Source organism: Wolffia australiana, chromosome 15 (assembly GCF_029677425.1).
Source record: "Wolffia australiana isolate 7733 chromosome 15, ASM2967742v1".
NCBI classification, from domain to species: Eukaryota; Viridiplantae; Streptophyta; class Magnoliopsida; order Alismatales; family Araceae; genus Wolffia; species Wolffia australiana.
This window is the reverse complement of record NC_135849.1, coordinates 1,703,812-1,725,950: the sequence shown is the minus strand read 5'-3', so window position 1 is coordinate 1,725,950 and position 22,139 is coordinate 1,703,812. Positions and strand designations below refer to the sequence as shown.

Here is a 22,139-nt window from a genome sequence, read left to right as displayed (position 1 = left end):
TCTCTCTATCCAAGCCTCTCTCTCTATCTCTCTCTCCAAGCCTCTATCTATCTCTCTCTTTATCCAAGCCTCTCTCTCTATCTCTCTCTCCAAGCCTCTATCTATCTCTCTCTCTATCCAAGCCTCTCTCTCTCTCTAAGTCTCTTTCTCTATCCAAAGCCTCTCTCTATCTCTCTCTCCAAGTCTCCCTCCGTCCAAGGCTCCAAGCCTCCCTCTATCTCTGTCCAAGTCGCTCTCTGTCTTAACCTCTCTCTATCTCTCTCTAAGTTTCTATTTCTACAACTCTCTCTCTCTAAGTTTCTCTCTCTCACTGCAGCGATCTTGCTAGGCTATGGTCTTCGGCGTTGGACTTTTCAAATCTATATAACAAGGGTCAGCTGTCGCATTCCTCGTCTTCTTCCCTCGAAGAAGGTTCTTCTTTCAGCCAAGAGACTTCCTCCGTTCTCAATTCTTCCGCCCGCGTCTCCAGGTCTCATTTCTGCAGCTTTTTTTTGCTCGATTTCCGCCTCTATTTCAGGTTTTGATCCCTCATACGCTGTTATTTCTTTTCAAATTCGCCTTTCCGTCTTGAAATCGTCCTGAATTGGCCATTGCAATCGCCCGAGATCCAAGATTGCGTGAAAACTTACTGTTGATGCTGATTGTTGGCGGAATTATGAAAATCATACGCTCAGGAATTGTCTCTTGTTGACGAATTTTGCGCAATTGGAAGCTCGTGGATCTTCTGTGCGCTGATTTGTTCTTTTTTCTGCTGTCGGCGTGGTTTTATCCCTAGAATTGAGGAAATATGAGCCGTGTTGTTTTTGACGAATTCGTCTGGGTTTTTGAAGAGCTCGGACGCGTAGGGTTATGATTTCCGATTCGGTATGTCGAATTTCATATCCAGACGACTAGAAGATGGATGATTCAACATTAAATTTTCATTTCTTCTCGTCTTATTCTTCCACTTCTTTTTCATGCTCGAACTTTTGACACTGGGAAAATTGAGTAGGTGAGGAAAATGTCCGGAGTGGTATCACAACCGAGTTTAAGGAAGTATCTTGGAGCTATAAAGGATTCAACAACAGTGGGTTTGGCAAAAGTAAACAGCGATTACAAGGTAACATTCCCAAACCGAATGAATCTCTTTGTGGCATACGATCTCTGTTTTTTTCAAAAAAAAACGCAATACAGTCTCCGTTCCGATCATATCTTTTACAAAGCCATGTTTGTTTTTCGGAATTCGCAGGAATTGGATATTGCAGTTGTGAAAGCAACGAACCATGTTGAGCGCCCTCCAAAGGAAAAATACATAAGAGGTCATTTTCTAATTTGACTTTGGGATTTCAGGAATCATTCATAGATTTTTAGATCTGGAAAACCAAATTATGACTTCGCTAATGAATGAAAGTAAACTTACACTGCTGTTGTTCATAAAACAATATGCTTCCTTTTGTTATTTTGTACTTTTGTCGTTGAGTTAATTTTCAGCTTGCATTCTTACCTAAAACTTATCTTCTATTTAGTGTCTTTCCGTCATTACAGGAGCACTTTGTTTGTTTCTTACATATTTTATGTCAAAGACCCACCTAAAGCTAGTCACCCGGAGGTGTATAGGGGGCTTAAGAATCAAATCGTGAGATGCTCAATTTACCATTTTAATCCAAGGAATGAAAAAGGATAGTATACGTTCAACAATAACTTCCAACTCCATCTAAGGGATCCCTGTCCGTCTGGTACTGCCACTCCAAAGTTGGAGAATCTTGGGCTTATCCTCCTTGCGTAACTCGTCCAGTAGAATCTACCATCACTCCCCTCCAAGTTATAACTGCAGTGGCACATGAGTCAGAGATAATTCATCTCAACAGCTTGGAAATAGACGAGGAATCGAGCAGACTGTCACAGACTGCACTTGAGCAAGATTAGCTTCAATGAAGTCAAGTGTATGAAATTTTTTGTATGATTTTGTCACAGTTTAGGGAAGCGAAACCCTAGCCAACAGGTGGAGAGGGAAAAAAACAAGATATCTTCTTCACTAAATCTGCGCCGCCTGTGTCCAAAATATACAGAAAGACTAGTATGGCCTACAGATTAATGGGACTATTATACCAGGCTCTACATAAGAAAATAAAAGAACATAGAACCCCATTATGCGACATAAGGAAAACACAAAGTAGAAGTGAAAATAGAAGTTCACTGCATCTAAAATAAATATTTCAAGACAAAAGTTGAACTACTGAATTTACTGCTGAAGGATAAGATCCATAAACTATGATTGCATGTGGCTCTCAGCTCCAAGTGATTACCATGGCCGAGAGAAGAGAAGGGGCCAAGAATGCACTCACTGCGTGTCAAAAACCGTCTACTTCTCTGAGCCAGTTGGCTTAAGAGGGGTTTGGTGTTGGATGGGCCGATTTTCACTTTGCTGGGCTGAAGTCAGTCATAGAGTGACTCAGTATCACATTAGAGAAGCAAGGTGAGAAGCAAGGCGAGAGTAATTTTGGTGGGCAGCTGATGATGACAAGAAGACAATAACAATGTGTCATCTCACCCTGTCATTTGTCTTTGCCTGCATGATTGTTTTTCCTCCTTATTGCCTATCATCATGGCCCCTCTGGTAGCCTCACCTAGATGATACTTTTCAAAATAAAGCCTCACTTAGATGACGAGCGATGATGACGAAATCTCATCATCATTGTTCTGCAACCAGGATGACCGTAACAGTGATCATTTAAGCTGTGGACATTCTTTCAGACGACAAAAATAATTTTCATCATTGTTCTCAAAGAGGGAGAGTTTGATGGGAAATCAAGTCTATTGAAGAGATGAAAACAACAAATATAGTTCTTGTAAAAAGAAGAAAATAAAAAATAGAGTTATAATATACTTCATACCCTCTCGCTCCCTTTCTCCTATTATATATTAGTCCACTATTTTTAATCGCTCATTCAGTCCAATGGCTTTGGAAATTGTTGCTCCCAGGCTAGTGCAATTTGTCCTATGGAGGGATCATATTATAATCTTCTTATATGGTATGAAAAGGAACATGATATGGTAAACCTGCAGTGGTAGAAGATTGTTGTTAATTCTTCTGGTGTCAAACAATCAGTTTAATTCATTCTCTGCTTTCAGATATGATGGTCTTAATTAAGATGTTACTCGTGTACCTCAGTCCAATATATATATATATATATATATATATTGAAACTCCCATTTTTATGGACTTTTTCTTGAATGTCACTTATTTCAATCGATTCCTCATCATAGTAGCTTATCTTTTTGTTATATCTTGGCAGCTATATTTGCTGCTGTCTCAGCTTCAAGACCACGTGCGGATGTGGCCTATTGTATTCATGCTTTAGCTCGGAGACTAGCCAAAACACGTAATTGGGCGGTAGGGTTTCCTCTTTATTGCTCTCTAGATGTTAGTGAAGTCTGTATGCATATGCCCATGATTTATTGATTTATATTGTCCGAGAGACTCTGAAGCATGAAAAATTTAGCGTACTTGATTTCATATTAATTGAAACTTTTTGATTGACTCCTCTCTCCTCATATTTGCCTCCTGGGCACAACATATTGCCCCACGGCTTCCTGGAGCTACCTCTTCTCAACAACATGTGGCATCCGTCTTCATCAAAGGAGCAACTGACCAAAGAACTGTCCTTTTAGGGGGATCTTTTGTTACCATATTGCGCAGCAGTGATGGACAGATGTTGCTTCCTCCTTTGAGTGTCTATGTTCGAGCTTTGGATAAGCATTCTGGACAGAGAAGGGTGTTCCTGTCCATGCCCAACTGCCTTGTGTCTCATTCAATGGAAGTAGATGTAGAAATGGCTGCTGCATCCTCCTATAGTCGTATACTCTGTGGTCTGAAAGAATGTCATCTAAGCACTGATTCCATGTGTCATCCCAGCATTCCCAAATGATCGTCTGAGGGGTCCGTAGAGGGGCAAAAAGGTGTGGGAACTATTTGATTAGTGTACTCTGAGCCAATCTGTTTTTGAGCCTATAGGGGAAGGTGAAGCCATCCCCCTGCCTGGCACTGAAGAATTCCCAATGTTTGGGGAAAAACCTGCCTCAACCTCTATCAAAACACTGATGACCTGTGAATCGGAGTCGCACATTCTTGCTTGTCCATAATGTCTTTAGTTGTCCGTTAGGAGTGATATAACCATATATCTCCCCCCGCTTCCATAAGGTTGTCAAGCCACGTGGCCAGAAATGCTAGATTTATGTCATATATTTTCAATAGCCCGCAGTTGATTGGTCTGCACACTACATCCCAACACACCAAGGCCACTCCCCTCCCTCCAACCTTCAGATTTTTCCATAGGAATCTCCTCATCATGCCTTATAAGTGCTTGCCAACCCTCACCTGTAATTTTTAGTGTGAGAGTAAGAAGATGGGGACTGGTGAGAGCAGGTGACACAACACCTAGTGGCCTCCCCTCAATAACACTTTTGGCATGCCATCTTTCTTGCTTTAGGTCCACCTTTTTTAGTATATATGGTTTTGAGACGACCCTCTGCCAACGACATGCCAAGATACTTCATGGGTAGTTTCCCTATCAGTCCCCAAGGTCCTAGAATATAAGGCCTCAACTTGCAATACCCAAAACTGCAAAGGCTAACTTGACACGATTTATATAAAATCCTCAACAATCTGCTAACAAATCCAGTAGTATGAATATATTATTGGCCTCCCTTTGACTCCATAAAAAACATGGTATCATCCACATTCTACAATAAAAGGATTCAGATTGGGAAATTTGGGTCTGAACTTCCCTCTGCAGACCATAGGAACAAGTCTCGTTTATGCTTATGGAAAAGGTGTCCATTGCTAGGACGAAGAGTAGTGGTGCTTTGTCTTCCCTCCATGCATGATGGATTGCAGTCAATCAGGTTCATAGAAGCGACGAGCTGGAAGTTGAACGGACCTCCAGGGATGATGGCTTGTGTATCAAGCTTGCTGCTACCTCTCACCTGAGAGCCTTGCGCATGGTCGCGCATGGTCGACCTCCGCTGTGTACCTCCAGCCAAGCGTCATCAAGTTCCTGCCACAAACCGTCTTGCTCTACCATCATGCCATAGGACTCCTGAGAACTATGTTTTCCAATCTCATGAGCTTCTCTGCTCTTCAAGCAAAGCCAAACTCCTGTAATCTTCAACAAAATCTAGTCATCAAGCGCAGCTGTTAGAAGACTTTGTTCCCTCTATACTGTCAGCCTCCCGAGGGATTTTTTGTCATGTTGTCGAAGCTCACAAGCCAGGCTCCACTGTCATAAGGATTGGGGAATTTTTATCCTGTTTCATACAGGAATCCAAAGTACATTATCTGCACTAACTATGGTGTTTGTGGCTCCTCTTGGTCTACCTTTCCAAACCCTAGCTGACGTATGAAGGCAGAACAGAAAGAAACTTTGATGATTCTATTCCTCATAATGCCCCAATATTTATATTGGGTCTCCAGGACCCTGCACGATGAATCTAATTAGAATTTGATATCATAAATCTTCAAAAAAAAATTGGATATCAAAATGTCATAGGCATAATATTGGGAGTTCCAGGGCCTTTTAAATAAGTTGACAAATGCACAGTAATAAATGGGTATTACAGGCATCTTCTGACATTTACTTCCCATGCATAGGCTTCAAACAGAAATATTTGATAATATGATCATTTAGTTGTATTTGTGAATCCCCAGATCCACCAATTGATTATGCAACACGACTTTTTTTTCTGCACCGACAATCCTATGTTTCAAAATTATTTTACTTCTTCCAACAACTGTGTATTTTGAGAGAACCATCGAAACGAAAATTTCTATCTCAGCTTTGGATGATGCAACTTCCTGAAAGAACTTGAAATTTCCTGCCTGTTTCAAATTCATTTTAATTCAGTTTGGCTCAAACACATCAGCCCTAGCATTTGGAAGCTGTAAACATAAAAATTTTAATTTTTTTCCTCAATACTAAAACAACACATCTGTTTTCTTTCTCTCTGGATTATTCTATCTCTACAATGAATTTTAATAAATTACCAGCAATCATTCTATCAGTTGTTTTGTTAAGTTTCTTATGCGTCACTATTCACTAAAATGATAGGTTGCTCTGAAAACGTTGATCGTAATACACCGCGCAATGAGGGAAGTGGACCCCACGTTTCGTGAAGAATTAATTAATTACGGAAGAAGCAGAAATCAAATGCTTAATATGGCTCACTTCAAGGATGATTCCAGTGCACATGGTTCTATATCTCTCTCCCTGACTTGCTTCGGACAACTCATCAGTTACCTGTCTAAAATCATTAAATTGATGTGTAGCATGGGACTATTCTGCATGGATAAGGACGTATGCTTTGTATCTGGAAGAAAGACTTGAATGCTTCCGAGTGCTTAAGTATGACGTAGAGACAGATCCACCGGTATGCTTTTCTTCTGAACTACTGGAGTTGTAATCTGGATTTGATGTATGACCTGCCATTTTTTTGGCTCAAAAAATTCGGAAAAGCTCAATATATTTTATCAAACTCAATTTTGCTCAGAACATGTTATGATTCCATGTTTTTCATTAATGAATCACTGAATTGAACTGCCATTCTTTTAGTCGAGAAATTAAAAAAATTTAGATAAATACAATCAAGCTCAACATTTCTTAGAACATATCATGATTTTAATGTTTTTCATGGATGAACTCTTGGTTAAAGTGAAATTCTTTCACTCAAGAAATTGGAAAATATCTCGATAAATTCAACCACACTCCACTTAGCTCAGAATATACCATTGTTTTTTGCTTTTCATAGACGAATCACAGAATTGAGACTAAAATATTTCTTAATTTAGTTAATAATTCTACGTTTCGGTGAAAATTGGTATTTCATGTTACTTGCAAATTTCATTCTACTTGCAAATTTCAATGCGTTTTTTTTTTAAGAATGTAGAGAGATGGGGAATCTTGACATTTCATTTTTTTATAATTCAGAGAAATCGGGATCTTGACACAGTAGAATTGCTTGAGCAACTGCCCGTCCTTCAACAGCTTTTGTACCGTCTGCTAGGCTGTTTGGTATGTCTTGGATAAACAATACTGATTTCCAAAGGCTATATTTCTACAGAAGGAATGATGAATTCTGGGGTCATAAAATGACCTTTCATAAGCTCCTGATCAAAAACTCACCGTACAGTTTTTTGTAGCCTCAAGGAGCAGCTGCACAGAACTTCATCATTCAGTTGGCCATGTCAATGGTATTGAAGCTTCAAATCCTTTTTTATCAACATTTTGACAACATCAGGCAATATTCATGTTCTTTACTAATGATTTTATTTATTTATGAATAGATATCTGGAGAAAGCATTAAAATTCATCAGTCTATTGACAGCGGTACTCTAAACTTGGTTGATAAGGTATGTCTGCTATTTTTAGGGTTTTTGTTAGGGTTTTTAGTTTTATACTTGACATACAGATGATTTTTGAAGAAATGATACAAATATAAGGCGCAGATTAATGATTTTTTTAAAGGAAACGGAAAGATCACTCGGAATCGGTGTTCAACCAAACGCTATATAGATATAAACGCATGTTATAAACATGACCAAACTCATTCCCCCCTCATCTTTCTAAACTGGCTTGTAAAAAGGTGCAGATTAATGATGAATTAGGAATTACAGTTATACTCATTCAACTCGTACTTTGTTGGCAGTTTTTTGAGATGCAACGACCTTATGCACTTAAGGCTCTAGAGGTATATCGAAGGGCTGTGCAGCAGGTAATTATTCTGGCATAAACCTCTTGATGTGTGTTTTCTTGCTACAGAACTTGTTATATTGCATCTTAATTATTTTGAATACTAAAACATTTATTGTTGCAAGCTTGATGATCAATATTTTTTTTCTAGCTTTGTTTTGGCTTGTGGAATCATTGCCACATGGATTAATGCAAAAACTTGAATTGGAGTTGAATTTTTTGTTTTAAGGGAGACAGGTTAGCTGAATTTTACGAAGCATGTAAAGCAGTTGATATTCGACGAGGAGTTGGATTTCCCAAGATAGAGCAGGTCAGTTTGTTTACTGATATTTAAGTTCCACTCTCCATAAATGACACTATTATCAAATCTCTTATAAAAAATGAGATATTATCAAAATAATTTCAATGTTTCCTCACTTAAATCTTTTTAATGATGCAGCCTACACCTTCATTTCTTACCGCTATGGAGGAGTATGTAAAGGATGCCCCGCGCACTCAGGTACTGCTCAGAGTTGGTCAAAACTGAAGTATTTTTGGACTCTTGACGGGAGGATCTACACAGCTGTCAATATTTAGTCCATCCCTTTTTCAGGAAAAAAATCCTCAGAAAACTCCTAAAAAACTCTATGATTCATGAATCCAGTTCCCATAGGAAAAGCAGCAAAAATATTCGATTCAAGCGCGTACCAACTGTGCTAAAAGCTATTGCTGATAGCACAGGCGCAAATTCTCATCTTTCAATGCTCTCCCTCGATGCCTGCGGCTGGCCTATTTATGGCACAATCGTGTACTGTGTTGCTTCAATGTTAGATTCAAGTGTTTTCAAACTTTGCTTAAAGCTATAGCTGATAGCAAGGGCACTACTTTTCCTCTTTAAGCAGGATGTTGAGCTTCAACAGTAAACATCCTTAAAATTAACATATCAATATTTTGCTGATTTTTTAAAGAAAATAGCTTCTGTTTTCAGTATCCATGACATTAAATATCCATGATTCCGGTATATTTTTTCTGCTTGTCTTGACTTCAATCTAAAAAAGCCTAGTGTTGTCTACCAATTGGTTTATTTAAAGTGAAACAAGTTGGAAAGAAGTTTTTATTGAGTGTGACAGAAGAAGACGATCTGCTGCAATGGAGAGAGAGGGAGAGAGGAAGATAAAGGGATAATCATCACACAACCTGACTAGAAGGCCTGTTATATATAATGGAGAAAAAAGGGAAAAACAGAAAGTAGAAAACAGAAATTTAAGGATATAAGAAAATATGTTACATTTTCCATAACAGTTTTCAATAACGGATTCCCTCAATAAGTAGTAAAATAAATTTTCATCCAAGATCTAATTATTGGAAAGCCTCAGTCATTTGGTTCTGATTTGAATTCTTATCATTCTTGATTTTCTTATGATTTGTATAACTTCCTTTGTCATCTGTTCAGCAAATTGACTACAAACCCAAGGTCTTGGCAATTGAATATATTAAAAAGCCAGAAGCCCCTGAACCGCCCAAGGTGCCATCCCCGCCTCCTGAGCAGGCCACTGAGCCAGAGAAGGAGCAAGTTCAAGTCCCAGGCCCTGTTCCGCAGCAGCCTGACCTTCTGGTAACTTTTGTTATATAGTCTTATGCTCATTATGGTTTAAAATTGGGTAAATTTCAAATTTTGACATTTTCAACAGGGACTCAGTGACCCCACTCCGGAAGCATCTAATCTGGATATGAAGAATGCAATGGCTCTTGCTATTGTCCCAGTCGGTGAGAAACTATCAAACTCGGTTTTATATTTGAATGTGGAGAACAATTGGTCAATGTCTATAGATAAAATCTGAAAAGTTTGGCAACATCTAAAAGAAAATTTTGGATCTTTTCTTTTTTTTTGGAAATAAATTTAGGATCTTTTCTGTAATGTTGTAATAGGGTTTTCTGCCGCTTGAAGATAGACTTAACCTGTACTAGAATTGAGACGGTTTCCACCTTGTTCTGACTCCCAGCTCTTTTATTGTCCTAGTTGGTGAAAAATTATGAAACTAATTTTTTTATTTGGTTGGGAAAATCAGAGGAAATGTGGAGTTAAAAAGTACAAAGTTTAGGAGCATTTTTTAGTACTATCTAGGCTTTTGTAAACTTTTTAGGGTTTTCTGCCTATTGAAGGAGTAGAATATGGCGATACATCTAATAGAATTGATACAGTTTTCCACCTTGATGATTTACTTTTTCCCTTTTGTCTTCATGTCTCTCTACCCTCGATATTGTTATAAGAATAATGTTTACAATCTTAGATGGTGATCTTTTCTAATTTTTTTCTTAAGGGTATTCCTTCAATAATGGGATATGGAGTTTCTCTGTGGAAATTATATGATAACCCTTATCCGGAAGTTGACTTTATTCATTTTCTGTGAGAAATGATGTTTCTAAAATACGATTGCAGAACATTCCACGGCTACCGCTTCTTCTTCATCAACTATTGAGGCTGGCACTACTGGCTGGGAATTGGCGCTTGTGTCTGCTCCAAGTTCACAGGAGAGTGCTGCCGCAACAAGTAAACTGGTGTGGCCTTTGCTCCCGCAGATGAAATATGCACCACTATTCTTTCTGGGAATCTTATTTTTTCATGAATTATCAGTTTCATTTTGTCTTGTCTTTCCTTTTCTTATTGCTTACTTCAACAATTTTTCACTTAAAGTATCCCATCTCAGACTTCTGCTTGTTTTCATAACAATTTTTTCTCTTTTTTATGATGCAACATTCTATAGGAAGTTTGTTTTTTCCTTGAAACTAATGTGCCACTTATAACTAATACGCGTGAACGTCTGCCCCATGAATTCCATCTGGGTTATTTTCTTATTCTTTTACCCAAAATTTGTCCATTGATATATTGTTTATTTTACACTTTTTGATCTCCTAGGAACATTAGCCCGTAAATTTTCTCGAAGGAAGCAGAATGAGACTGCTTAAGAGATCCCATTGTCAATGAAGGCCATTTGGTCGATCTATTATGTCAATCCAATCAGATCGCCAAACCCTAAATTCCACCAATAAAGAAGTATTCTACCATATCCATGTTTATGTCGTCTCTTTGTTAGTCATTTTGCCTTATTAACGTTTTATCTCCTTTCAACGTTTTCCAAAATTCATTGATGTTATATCATCATGAAAGCTGATCTAACCTGATAACAATGCATAATATATCATATATACTGTCCCACCACCCTAAGCTTGATGATCATTAAGTTATATGGAGTCTACAATCGCAATTTCCTGGCAAGTTGGGGACACTAGAAATCCTTTTTGCCCAAAAATGAAAACTATCAAAATTTCATGAAATATACAAGTTTTCTGTATGGTTTTGGTGAACTTTATCGACGGATTCATCCATTGATTTTGCGATTCGGCTGCCAAATTTTCTGATCAGGCGGGGGGTTTGGACAAGCTCACATTGGACAGCTTATATGATGACGCGATTCAACGAGCCAACCAGCCTACAAGCTACAACCCGTGGGAGCCGATGCCGGGCCCCGCCCCGGGAACCATGATGCATCCAGGCATGCCCCATGATCCGTTCTACGCCTCCAGTGCCATATCTGCTCCGACAAACGTTCAGATGGCAGCCATGGCCCACCAACAACAAGCATTCATGATGCAACAACAGATGATGATGATGGGCAACCAGCCACATCCATCCATGGCAAACCCGTTCGGCAATCCCCAAGTGGCACCTCAGTACAATGCATTGCCCCATCAATATCCTAATGGATACAGAGGCTTCATCTGATTCAAGAATCTGAAGACTGTGGTATAGTTGGAGAATCTGTTTTTGTTGATTGATACAGGTTAGGGTTCTATGTTATTAAGATTAGATTGTGATTGGATTTATTGAGCGTGGCAGCGGCCGACGGCGGGGTTCTCCATGTTGCTCTGGAGTTGATGCTGGATGCCGAAGGAGAAGATTCTCTGTGAGTTTGTTTGGGAATCTCTGTGGCTTGTGGGTGTTTTTTTTTTTGTTGAGGGCTTTTCATTTTCATGTGTTTATTGATCATATGAAAAAATAAATATGTTGGACATGGTTTGTCCCTTGTATCTATCTATTATTTCTCCTTGTTGATTTTTTGTCTCTATTGTTATTATTTTTGCTCCAAGATGTCAACTTACAGAAATTTCCAGTTCAAAAAACTTATATTTGATGACATTATCAGTTAGTCATCAGAAGTTATTTCTCCGTGTCGATTTGTCTGTCTCTATTGTTACTATTTTTGCTCGAAGATGTCAACTTACAGAAATTTCCAGTTCAAGAAACTTATATTTGATGGCATTATCAGTTAGTCATCCGAAGTTATTTCTCCGTGCCGATTTTTCGTCTCTATTGTTACTATTTTTGCTCGAAGATGTCAACTTACAGAAATTTCCAGTTCAAGAAACTTATATTTGATGATATTATCAGTTAGTCATCCGAAGGGAAGCAATGTATTCTCAGTTTCTCAACCTAGGAAAATCTTGGTGATGCATGGATTTTGAGATAGAACACTGTTGCCTAAATAGAAACATGTGTAGCTAAATTTTGTGATTGCCTAAATATCATATTTAATTTACATTGGTTACGAGTCCGATCTCAATCCATTCAATATGGCTTGTCTCTTTGGATGGGTGATCAACCTATTTGTCTTTTTTTTTGTTAATGGGCAGATTGGAAAACATTACACCCAAAAATGTTATTTGAGAGATTAACATACAGATGAATTTGAGATGCATTCATCAAAAGAGTAAGCCGGCCGTGTATTCTCTTGAAATATATTAGTCAAATTTTAAGATCAATGAGTAAAACATGAAAATATACTTCTCCTTTTGACAGTGAGGTACATGTTTATATTTTTTAAAAAATAAATAAGACAGAATAAATTTATATCAAAACAACTTGAAAGATTCATCAAATTCTAAATAACTTATTGTTGCATTTGTACTTTTGATATATGAATAACCAAAGAACATGACAACTTTCAATTACTAACCATAAAATTTTAATTTAAATCTAGAAATTTAAATTTTTTAACTTTTATTGTATGGTATCTATAAGGAACACTTTTTTAACCACTTTTAAATAATGGAATGTCATAATTTTTTTAGTGCTCCTTTTACATAAATCAAATCTCAAACAATTAGGTTTTCACATGAAGAAACCTTGAAATTGGATACAAATTATTGTTTTTTCTAGTACCTTGTAAGACACCATAGAAGGTTCGAAACATTATGTAATAAAATATATCAAATACTTTATAAAAAGTGGACACAGAAAAATATATTTAGTTCCATCCGATGCATGAGGATAGAAGATATGGAAAATCAACTGTATTTATTGTTGGAGTAAAAAAAATTTGAGTGTTAGGGTTTGTTAATATTGTCTTGTGAATTCTTCTTTTATCACAACCTCAATGTCACCCTATCCTTATATTAAATGTCTAGGGTAAAAATGTATTATTCCTTTGAAGAAGGGTGATACATAACTAGCTAGTACAATCCTAACACTCAATTACCCTATGAGAATTCTTTTTTAACCTCAGTCACCAGGGCTTCCCATTCATTGGGATGTAAAATTATTCTTAATCAACTTAAAATCGATAAGGGGTAAAACAGTAAATAAAATGAAAATTCTCCATAATTGAGAGTCGGGTTACAAAAATGTTTATATATAGGATATATGGAGGGAGAAAACTTAATAGATTAGCTGATTTAGTTAAATAGGAATGTTAGTACAAATAGACTAAGGCCCATTTTATCACCTTCCCTCAAACTATTGTGTGGATGTCTTCCAGAGCAATCTTGCGCCACATCTCTGGGAAGAGTGCGACCAATTTTCCATAGTAAAGACTTAATTGTACTGTTGTGCTAAGGGAATATACATAGTGCATAATATTCCTGAGTGTATCTTGTCTATAATATAGTGAAATACCACTTCAATACGCTACATAAGGTCCATGAAAGAGTTGTTGAATTCCTCTTTAGCTTCTAGAACATATGGTATAGCTTGGTTCTCAAGTGTTGGCAACTTGAACTGTCAATTGGGTGAAATCAATCCAAGATTAATTGATGTCTATTGGACATGGTTGACTAATCAAATAATTATTGGGATTATGGCATCATTAAATAGACAAGTGCATCCGCCTAGAGGGTCACACACATTAGGCTTATTGACCATGGGAGTTTTATTGAGGGTTCTTATGAAAATTCCATTAAGTAAAAATGCCCTAAGTTAGAAATACCATGAAAGTCTTTCCTTGTATTACACTCCTTTTTCTTTCTTCTTGAACATCTTCTCATTTGGTGTGGTTGGAACGGTGAGTTGATCCATCTAGATCTATGATGATGCTTATCAAATAGAATAAAATCAGATCCATTGTGTTGTAGACATGATCATGATTCACTTGTAGTTTCACATATCCTTGGGATTCATAATAACCATAAAGTGTGCATAATAATGAATGTTATTTGAATTAATGAATATTTAATGACATGTGGAATGTGAGACTTCATATCGTTGGCAGCAAATTTTCTCATGTCAAAATAATCCCCAAACATAGGTTTTTGGGAATGTTTGAGGATCAGAAGTACAAGTTCATGGTCAATGAGGCTAAAAGTTGGAATATAATATAGTAGCATGATGACCCTAATGAATACCTATATTTTCAAACTTCTTAAACGTATCCTTTCAAAGGCCAAGTTTCTTTTAATACATGCAAAATAATGAGACAATCATTTGGTATTGGTTCCCCGTTACACAGGCTTCAGGGATGGAGATGGTGTGCCTTGTGAAGTGTTTCAAGCATTAGGTGTGATGACTTATAAATTGTTGATGGGCAATGAATTTCATAGGTTCTGAATGAAGAAGGTATAAGAGATAAAATTTAAATAACATATATTTTTTCACAAGGAATTAGCCAACTTTGGAGGGGATTATACCCTGGTTTAAGGCCCACTAAGAACTTAAACACCCACTGTAATTTAATTTAATTCACAATGAATAGTACAACATTCAAGAGGTATGAAATTATCAAGCTCATCTGTGAGTGGGGTCAATGTGATGCTTTTCACAATCGCATGCATATTCCCTAGAATAAGATTGGTGGATTGATGCATCAAATCATCTATGATTTCCATGTTTCTTTTATTACAATGACTTTAGTGACCCCTTCCCCAAATCTCCCCCACCTCTAAAAGAGGTAAAATTTTACACAAAAGGATGAATGGATACTACAAGCAGCCATTGATGTAAAACAGCCTCAATATTTGGCTCACATTCTTGTTGAGGCTTAGGTATCAGAGTCTGTCCTTTGGACAATACTGCAAAAGTTTTCTTTGGAGAGTGATCTGAATATATTGATGCCATTGCAATAGGGTCAAAAACTTTGAATAAAAATTCAAAATAAATCCATGGAAAAAGATTAAATAGTTACCAAAATATGAAGACAATGAAGAGCATGATGGCTAGAGATGTAGGGCACCAGATCAGCGTTAGGCAAATTATTGTGTATATATCTCAATGAGATTAAATGAAAATCATTGGAGATGCGAGAATATTTGAGACATAGGGCATTGAACAAGAATCATCAGCCACTAGAGGAGCCCAAGTGAAAATGGAGGACACACATATGACTGATGCAATGCTCGCAAGAAAAGGTCAAGTACATGCCAAAAGTGGCATGGGCATGAATGCAGCAAGAAAGGCAGTCTAAGCACATCTGAGCTCCAACATAAAGTTTCTGAAAGGCAACTCTTGTGCTATCAAATGACAGTGTAAATGCAGGTGAACAGCAACCCAATTTCAGCCAAAGTACAGCAGTAATGCAGATTAATAAAGACATACAGTTGAACAGTGAAAACAATGCTAGGGTTTCAAAACAGCTGAATGCAGTGAAACATGAACTGTTAAACTCATCAAAGAGATGGAAAATTAAAATTAATCTCCTCCTTTCTCTGATAACTTGAAGAAACAAGGATCATTGATGAGAATGGTCAAAAGGAAACAGAATAAAAACTTCCTAAATGAAGATTATGGTTGCTAAAATCAATATATAATGAGGAAAAATGGATAAAAAACTTAGTCAATAACCACCTAAAGTTAAATAGGGATGTGAATAGAAAAATGCTAAGGCCCTTTTAAAAAATGATCAGTTATTTCAATTCATTTTTCAACTATAACTATTTCAATCTATCTTGCTAATGGTTTATCTTTGAGGTCCTAATCTAACAAACCTAAATGACTCATTATCTCTCGTCTGTTTAAAATATAATCCAATATAGTGTTCAGACATCAAACATATCAAATTTACCTCAAGCTAATACATACTAAGTAAAAAATAATTATTCCCTATATTTTGATAATTTTATCTTGATCTTAATATCAATACCAATAGTTATATTTATGCAGTTAAAACATTATCAAAATCTTCTCAGGTGCAAGTATTTTTCAATTTCCCTATATTTTTCTTTTTTCACTCTTATTTAATTCTTCCAAAATCCTAGTTTGAAAGATGTGCAATATTATAACTCAGGAAACTCGGTTACAAAAAATGGCAACTTTTCATGGAGAGAGATTAGAAATCATGTTTTTAAGATTGAAATTTTAGCAGCACCATTTTTGGAAGTTCTCTACATTTTTTACTCCACAAAGAGAAACCCAACACTTTATGGATTCGTGAGTAGGGAGGACATGTATTATACATGAGATGTTTGTTTGATTGAGCTTTTTCTTCATTAGAAATATTAACTGATTGGTATCTTATTGGTGAAAGTCAACTAGATATAAAAAATATATCAATATTGGACCGTAAATCATGTAATCTGGATGTCTTGAAATAATATAAAAATCTGGAAATTAAACTTTTAGACAAACAATAATACATTTTTCAAAACCAATGCTAACGAAATATATCATGTTCAGGGGTTTTATCTGTAAAATGGAATACCACATAATGGGATGTAAAAAAATAATTTGATATATGAAAATTTGGGAGAGATATGGGTCAAGTGTTCCAATAAATGCATAATATGTAATTTACTAATAAGTAAACTTTATATCTTTCATATCGGATATCTTAGTTAATTGAAACGGATGGAATATAGTAATTGATGTCTTATAAAATATAAAACGTTGTATGATCACTAGAATATGATGAAATATTTCAATCTTTGCATCTAGTTTGAATAAAATATCAATATTTTCTTCCAGCGCTCTGGAAATTTTAATCTTAATTTTGGCCTTGAAAAAATTAATCCAAGATCTATTACATTAAAATAATGAATTAAAAAACTTTGAAAACCAGAATCATAGATAGAAAAAAGGGTTTACCTCTACACGTATTGAATCTGTGATTTCTTGGTTCATATATTGAGTCTCTTTGAATCATTCAAATGTACAACCTTTAGGTGTATCCATATCCTCATCTGAGTTTTAGATTTTCTCTTCTTTATCTTCTTTTTTTTCCAAAAAATATGATTCCCGCACTATCCAGACTCCCCAAAAGAAACACTAAGGAATAGGAAGAGAAGAAACACTCAAGAATGACTTGTGTGGGTATAAAATTGGAGTGGCCCTCTCTTTACACTGTCTAGGAAATTTTCATAAAATCCCTGGCAGGAAATTCGAAGGCCCTCTCCTTGGAATTTTTATGAAATTCTCCAGACTTGGAATATATCCACAAATATTAAATAAATATTGTATTTGTGATTTAAAGTGTATGAACCTATTTAATAATTAATATTGAAAGACATTGACAAGTTATTGTCTGAATTTTTATGAACTTATAACTATAATATAGTCAACTCATTATCAACATACTCTCAATACAGGAAATAGCACAAATATCATGCTCATATGAATTAAGATAGTCTAATATTTGAATGCATGTGTCACCTTAGATGGATGGGCATGCAATGAGCTACTTGACATGAAATAATGCTTAATGTTTTAAGTTAGCTTTCCAAGAAAGTTTATTTTGCATTTTTATGATTTGTACTACAATGGATAAAGGCACAAAGTTTGATTCTTGACCATGCAACTTTAAATTAATTATTTTAAATATTTATTTATAATAATTTTATTGATGATATGGATGGCATGATGTCATTTGGGGAACTTCACCCATCTTTCTTAAATGTCCTCACCAATTTTCAATTTGGTGAGAAGGAGAAAGAGGGTAAGAATGGTAAGCATATACTTTATTTCTAATTTCTTACTTTAAATGGCTTCCACCTACCTCTCTCATTAAAGAGCACAAGCATCATTTTTCAAATGCATCATTTTAAAACTATTTTAGGAGATAAAATATGGAACATCCTTATCAAAGGATACTTTGATTGAAATAATCTCTTAACACCCTTAATGATGAACTCATCTCTCTCTCAGGTGCATTTATTGCTATATTTAATAGGCTTCTTTGGATATCCTAGGGCACCCATTCTGATTTTGCAAATCCCTTTGAAGGTTCCTCCATCTGTAAGAGAAAGACAACTTCCCATGTGTGCTTCAAAATCTTGTCCATCATTGTCTCACCCAAGAATTCCTCAACAACAAGACTGATTATCATCTTCCAAGATCCATTCCCTTTTCCTGTACATTTATTTTCTTTATTTTTTGCATCTATTGCAGGTCATTTATAAGTTATCTGAAGGTGAGAAGGAGAGGAGATTATGGAAACATATATGAGGCCGACAAACCAATCACACATTCAACATCTTGTTCCATGTTCATTAATAGAACATGTTCATTATAGTGCACATGTGATGCTCATAATGATGTCCATAAATACATGATCAGACTTAGTGAATTATAATAAGATCTTAATACATAGATCACTAGTCTTTAAGCTTGTGCTCTAAATATTCATCTTGGAAGGTTACTCGAGAAAGACATTGAATTATCAGGATAGAATATCACAATCTAGCCTCACTCATATCATGAGCATGGCGATTCCCGTAGCCACTAGTGTGGAGACAATAAGGATAGATAGTGGGTGCTCTTTAGTGGAAAGAGACCGCTGAATTGATCCGTATGGATCCCTGAATGGTATTATACCAAACTTTCAATCAGGTAGATTCACGTCACAGTTTTGTAAGTGGCCTAAGACCTAAGACTAGGGATCGACAAACGTCATCCGTCACGTCACGCATCAACGTGACGGACACGTGACGGATTACGTGACGGTGATGGTGAGGAATCAGATGAGTCGTGAAGGTGACGGTGATGCGTGATGGGTTGCCCGTGACGGTAACGTGACAGTGACAAGGTTGTCCGGACGTGTGACGTGACGAAAAGGCCGTAACAAATGACGTTCGTGATGGAATTTTAATACAATTATATTTTATTATTAAATAGATGGTAATAATTAAATTGTTTAGTACGAGATGTATGGTTTAATATGCTATGATAATAAAATTATTGACCTAAAATTTTGATTGTAGATAATTTATTAATTAAGTTCTTGACTGAAAAATTAAAGAATGTAATGAATAATTTGTTGACAGAAAAGTGAAGACGTTTATATATTTTTTATATGCAAGTAAATAACTAATTTGTTGCCACTTTTCAGGGGATGTAAGAAATTTTTTGCACCAATTAATTTATTGACCGAGAAATTAAGGATTTATTAACGCAAAGTCCAGTAAAATTGAATAATTTTTTTACAGATTTAAATATTTTCGTTACATTTAAATAATGAATTATCCGAGTATAAGAATTTAATACATTAATATCCTGTTGGAAAAATGTAGTATTTACTGTCTTATGGTTTCATATGTTAGGATACCAAAATTGTTGACGTCATATAAGTAACTTAATATTTAAGTGCTTGGTTGGAAATTGAAATATTTAGCTAAAATATTTTGAAAAAATTAGAATTTTTTTGAGAATGTGAATATATGAATGTAATAATTAACCTGTGGAAGCAGTCGTTAAGAAGTCATATTAATATATTAATTTAATAATTTATTGAACAATTTGGTGACTCACTAGTGATAGAGAGAAGATATAATAAATTAATATAACTATAGAGAGAATGGCAAAATTTAGAAGCTGATTATAAAGAAGGAATCTGTTTTGAAGTTTGCTCAAGATAACGTAATGACAGAATGAATTTGAAACTGTAAAAATATCTAATCAGCTCATTTTTCTTGGAACCAAGGCCCTCTCTCCTCCAGGCTCTAACCAACTGCTCTTGTTACTTGAAGAGTAGCATTTGGCACCGCCGGCTGCTCTTTGGGTTGATGATAGAATGCATGCTGGCAGCAGCGATGGTGGCACCATTGGAACTGAAAGCAAAGACATGTCAAAGAGGTGTCCACCGAAAGCTATAACATTTCACATAGTTGTTCCAAATTGCACTTTAATATTACATTGACGAGGGAGTTTGAGTAAAATAATCCAGAGTTTTAAGATAGGAAACAATGACATGGTAAGAGAAAACCCGAAAACAACTAGGAATGAATGAGTGTTTTATTGAGACTTGAAAATAAAGAAAAATATCAACAGATATATCAGATTTGCAGGTTAATAGCATACCTTATGAACGCCAATTTCGATCTCACTCTGAGCACAAAATTTTTCACTTAAACTGTTATGGAGCCTGAAAATCATTGTAAAATTGTTCACTCAGGATATGAGAGGGTTTTGCGTATATTTAAACGAATGCACACAACTCATGAGTGGCCCATGAACCTTCTTTAAAGGTCTTTGTTTACTTCCTTCGTAATGAAAGTGTGCCATGTGTTACAAGGGGCTCACAGAAAAATACATGAAAATGTTTGAAACCGAAGCTCCATAGAGTTGCTCAAGTATGAGTAAGGCTGGTAGATAAACCATTCTGTTTTATAATTCATGAATCCTATTTTAAAAATGTGGTAGTCCACTTCCATGTGTGACTCGTGGATACAGTTTGAGCAATGCAGAAATTGCACACAGTTCTAGAAAACTAATACAACAGAAAAATATGGTCGTTAAAGTCATTTACACTAAGCCAGCATCTTTTTTCAGAAAAAAATGTATTGCAAAAATTATCTGGCAAACATGCTTGAGCATACGACATATGCATTTTTGTCACACTTAATGCTAAAAATATTGTTATTTAAAGGGGTAAGGGCCTACTTGCAAATGCCCAGATCAAAATACCAAAGAAGTTGTGGCTCCAAGAATCAATGCTTGATAATTCTACACCATCAAGTTCAACTTTAAAATGATGCATCCAAAACGAATACCGAAAAATGAAAAGAAAAAGGATGTCTCTGTATGGTAACTGATTTTCATAGAAATATGTTTTGTTGAAATGAAATAAACGTATAGAGTGCTAAGCGAATAAAGCACGATCAACTAGGTCACAAAAAATGGGTTAATTTTTTTTCATGACAAAGTGAAGAACACGACAGCAAAAGATGGAGCACAATCAGCCAGAAGAAACTTACGGTGTCAATTGAAATTGTCCATTGATGATGCTGAAAAAAATTGTCCATTGAAATTACATTAGATGATTGGATCGATAGAAGTAAATTAAGGGTAAAGACTTACACTAGTCTTCGTCGTCGGGAAAGTCATCTGTCCTATCTCCATCGCACAGATGAGCGTTCTCGACACGTAACCAACACTTCACTGTAACCAAGAGCTCGATGCTTTCAGCACTAAGATGTGCCTGTTTGAAAGTGACAACTACACGTCCCGCCGAGAATAAACGTTCTACTAGGGCACTGGTTGCACGTACTGAGAGAAATTCTTGCACAATTGTAGAAAGCCGTGGGTACGCTCGTGCACCAATATGTGCCCTCCATCCCAACGTTGTCTCATTGTCCTTCCTCTCCGTTAATTGTAGATACGCCTCCAATTCCTCGGCTGGAGTTGGTACTCATCGTTTCTTCTCTCTAGCTGGCGCTACGCCATCAATAAGTTTTGCGAGCCAGTCCTCATCCTCGAGGTCGCTACAGATTAGGTCTTGCTCACAGTGTTGGGGCATAAGTTGGCGGACAAATACCAATGCTTCCTGAATGCCACTAGAGTCAAGTGACGCTCGCTTGTTGAAAGGGTCAAGAATTGCAGTTGTCATCGTTGCACAAGTTTTCGAAATCATCCTCTCATATTTGAACATCTTCAACTTCATGCTCTCACACGCTTTGTGGATGGGCGCAATTTGAGCGATAGTCATCCTTCTTCCCGATGAGAAAATTGTAGACATATCAAACATTAGTAAGATTGTGACGATATGTCGCATCAATGCCTTCAAGATGCGGATCACTTCCATGACTCTCAGTGTCTTCGAGCCACTAACATATTTTGTCGTCCAATAAAAGGGCCCTAAAATGTTGCAGAAGTGTGCCAACATTTCCCACTCCTCACGTGATATTCTAATGTCCTTATCGGTCACCGACATTATCTGTAACGTCATAAAATCCACAACT

The 22,139-nt window shown here is 36.3% G+C and overlaps 1 protein-coding gene across 6 annotated transcripts; it reads left to right on the top strand.

Annotated features, from left to right (window-relative positions):
• On the top strand, positions 1 to 11,817 carry LOC144712838 (ENTH/ANTH/VHS superfamily protein). 6 transcript variants are annotated; one of them, XM_078587180.1, is made up of 17 exons: positions 597 to 864; positions 992 to 1,099; positions 1,229 to 1,298; positions 3,276 to 3,373; positions 6,087 to 6,228; positions 6,305 to 6,405; positions 6,963 to 7,046; positions 7,175 to 7,225; positions 7,319 to 7,384; positions 7,681 to 7,746; positions 7,954 to 8,034; positions 8,164 to 8,223; positions 9,157 to 9,318; positions 9,395 to 9,470; positions 10,144 to 10,262; positions 11,128 to 11,508; positions 11,602 to 11,817. In XM_078587180.1, exons 1-16 carry the CDS (start codon positions 850 to 852, stop codon positions 11,485 to 11,487), a joined length of 1,659 nt encoding a protein of 552 aa, XP_078443306.1. In that variant the 5' UTR covers positions 597 to 849; the 3' UTR covers positions 11,488 to 11,508; positions 11,602 to 11,817. The 6 variants fall into 6 exon arrangements, with proteins under 6 accessions (XP_078443307.1, XP_078443308.1, XP_078443309.1 ...); XM_078587181.1 differs by lacking the exon at positions 597 to 864 and adding an exon at positions 1 to 469 and having other exon boundaries at positions 11,128 to 11,817; XM_078587182.1 differs by lacking the exon at positions 597 to 864 and adding an exon at positions 1 to 517 and having other exon boundaries at positions 11,128 to 11,817.
• The last annotated feature ends 10,322 nt before the right edge of the window (positions 11,818 to 22,139 follow it).

What these genes read in the sequence shown, in the direction of transcription:
- LOC144712838 (XM_078587180.1), top strand. An exon ending in CCAAAACACGTAATTGGGCG is followed by an intron (nt 3,374 to 6,086) that starts GTAGGGTTTCCT and finishes CTAAAATGATAG; the next exon opens with GTTGCTCTGAAAACGTTGAT. An exon ending in CTCTAAACTTGGTTGATAAG is followed by an intron (nt 7,385 to 7,680) that starts GTATGTCTGCTA and finishes CTTTGTTGGCAG; the next exon opens with TTTTTTGAGATGCAACGACC.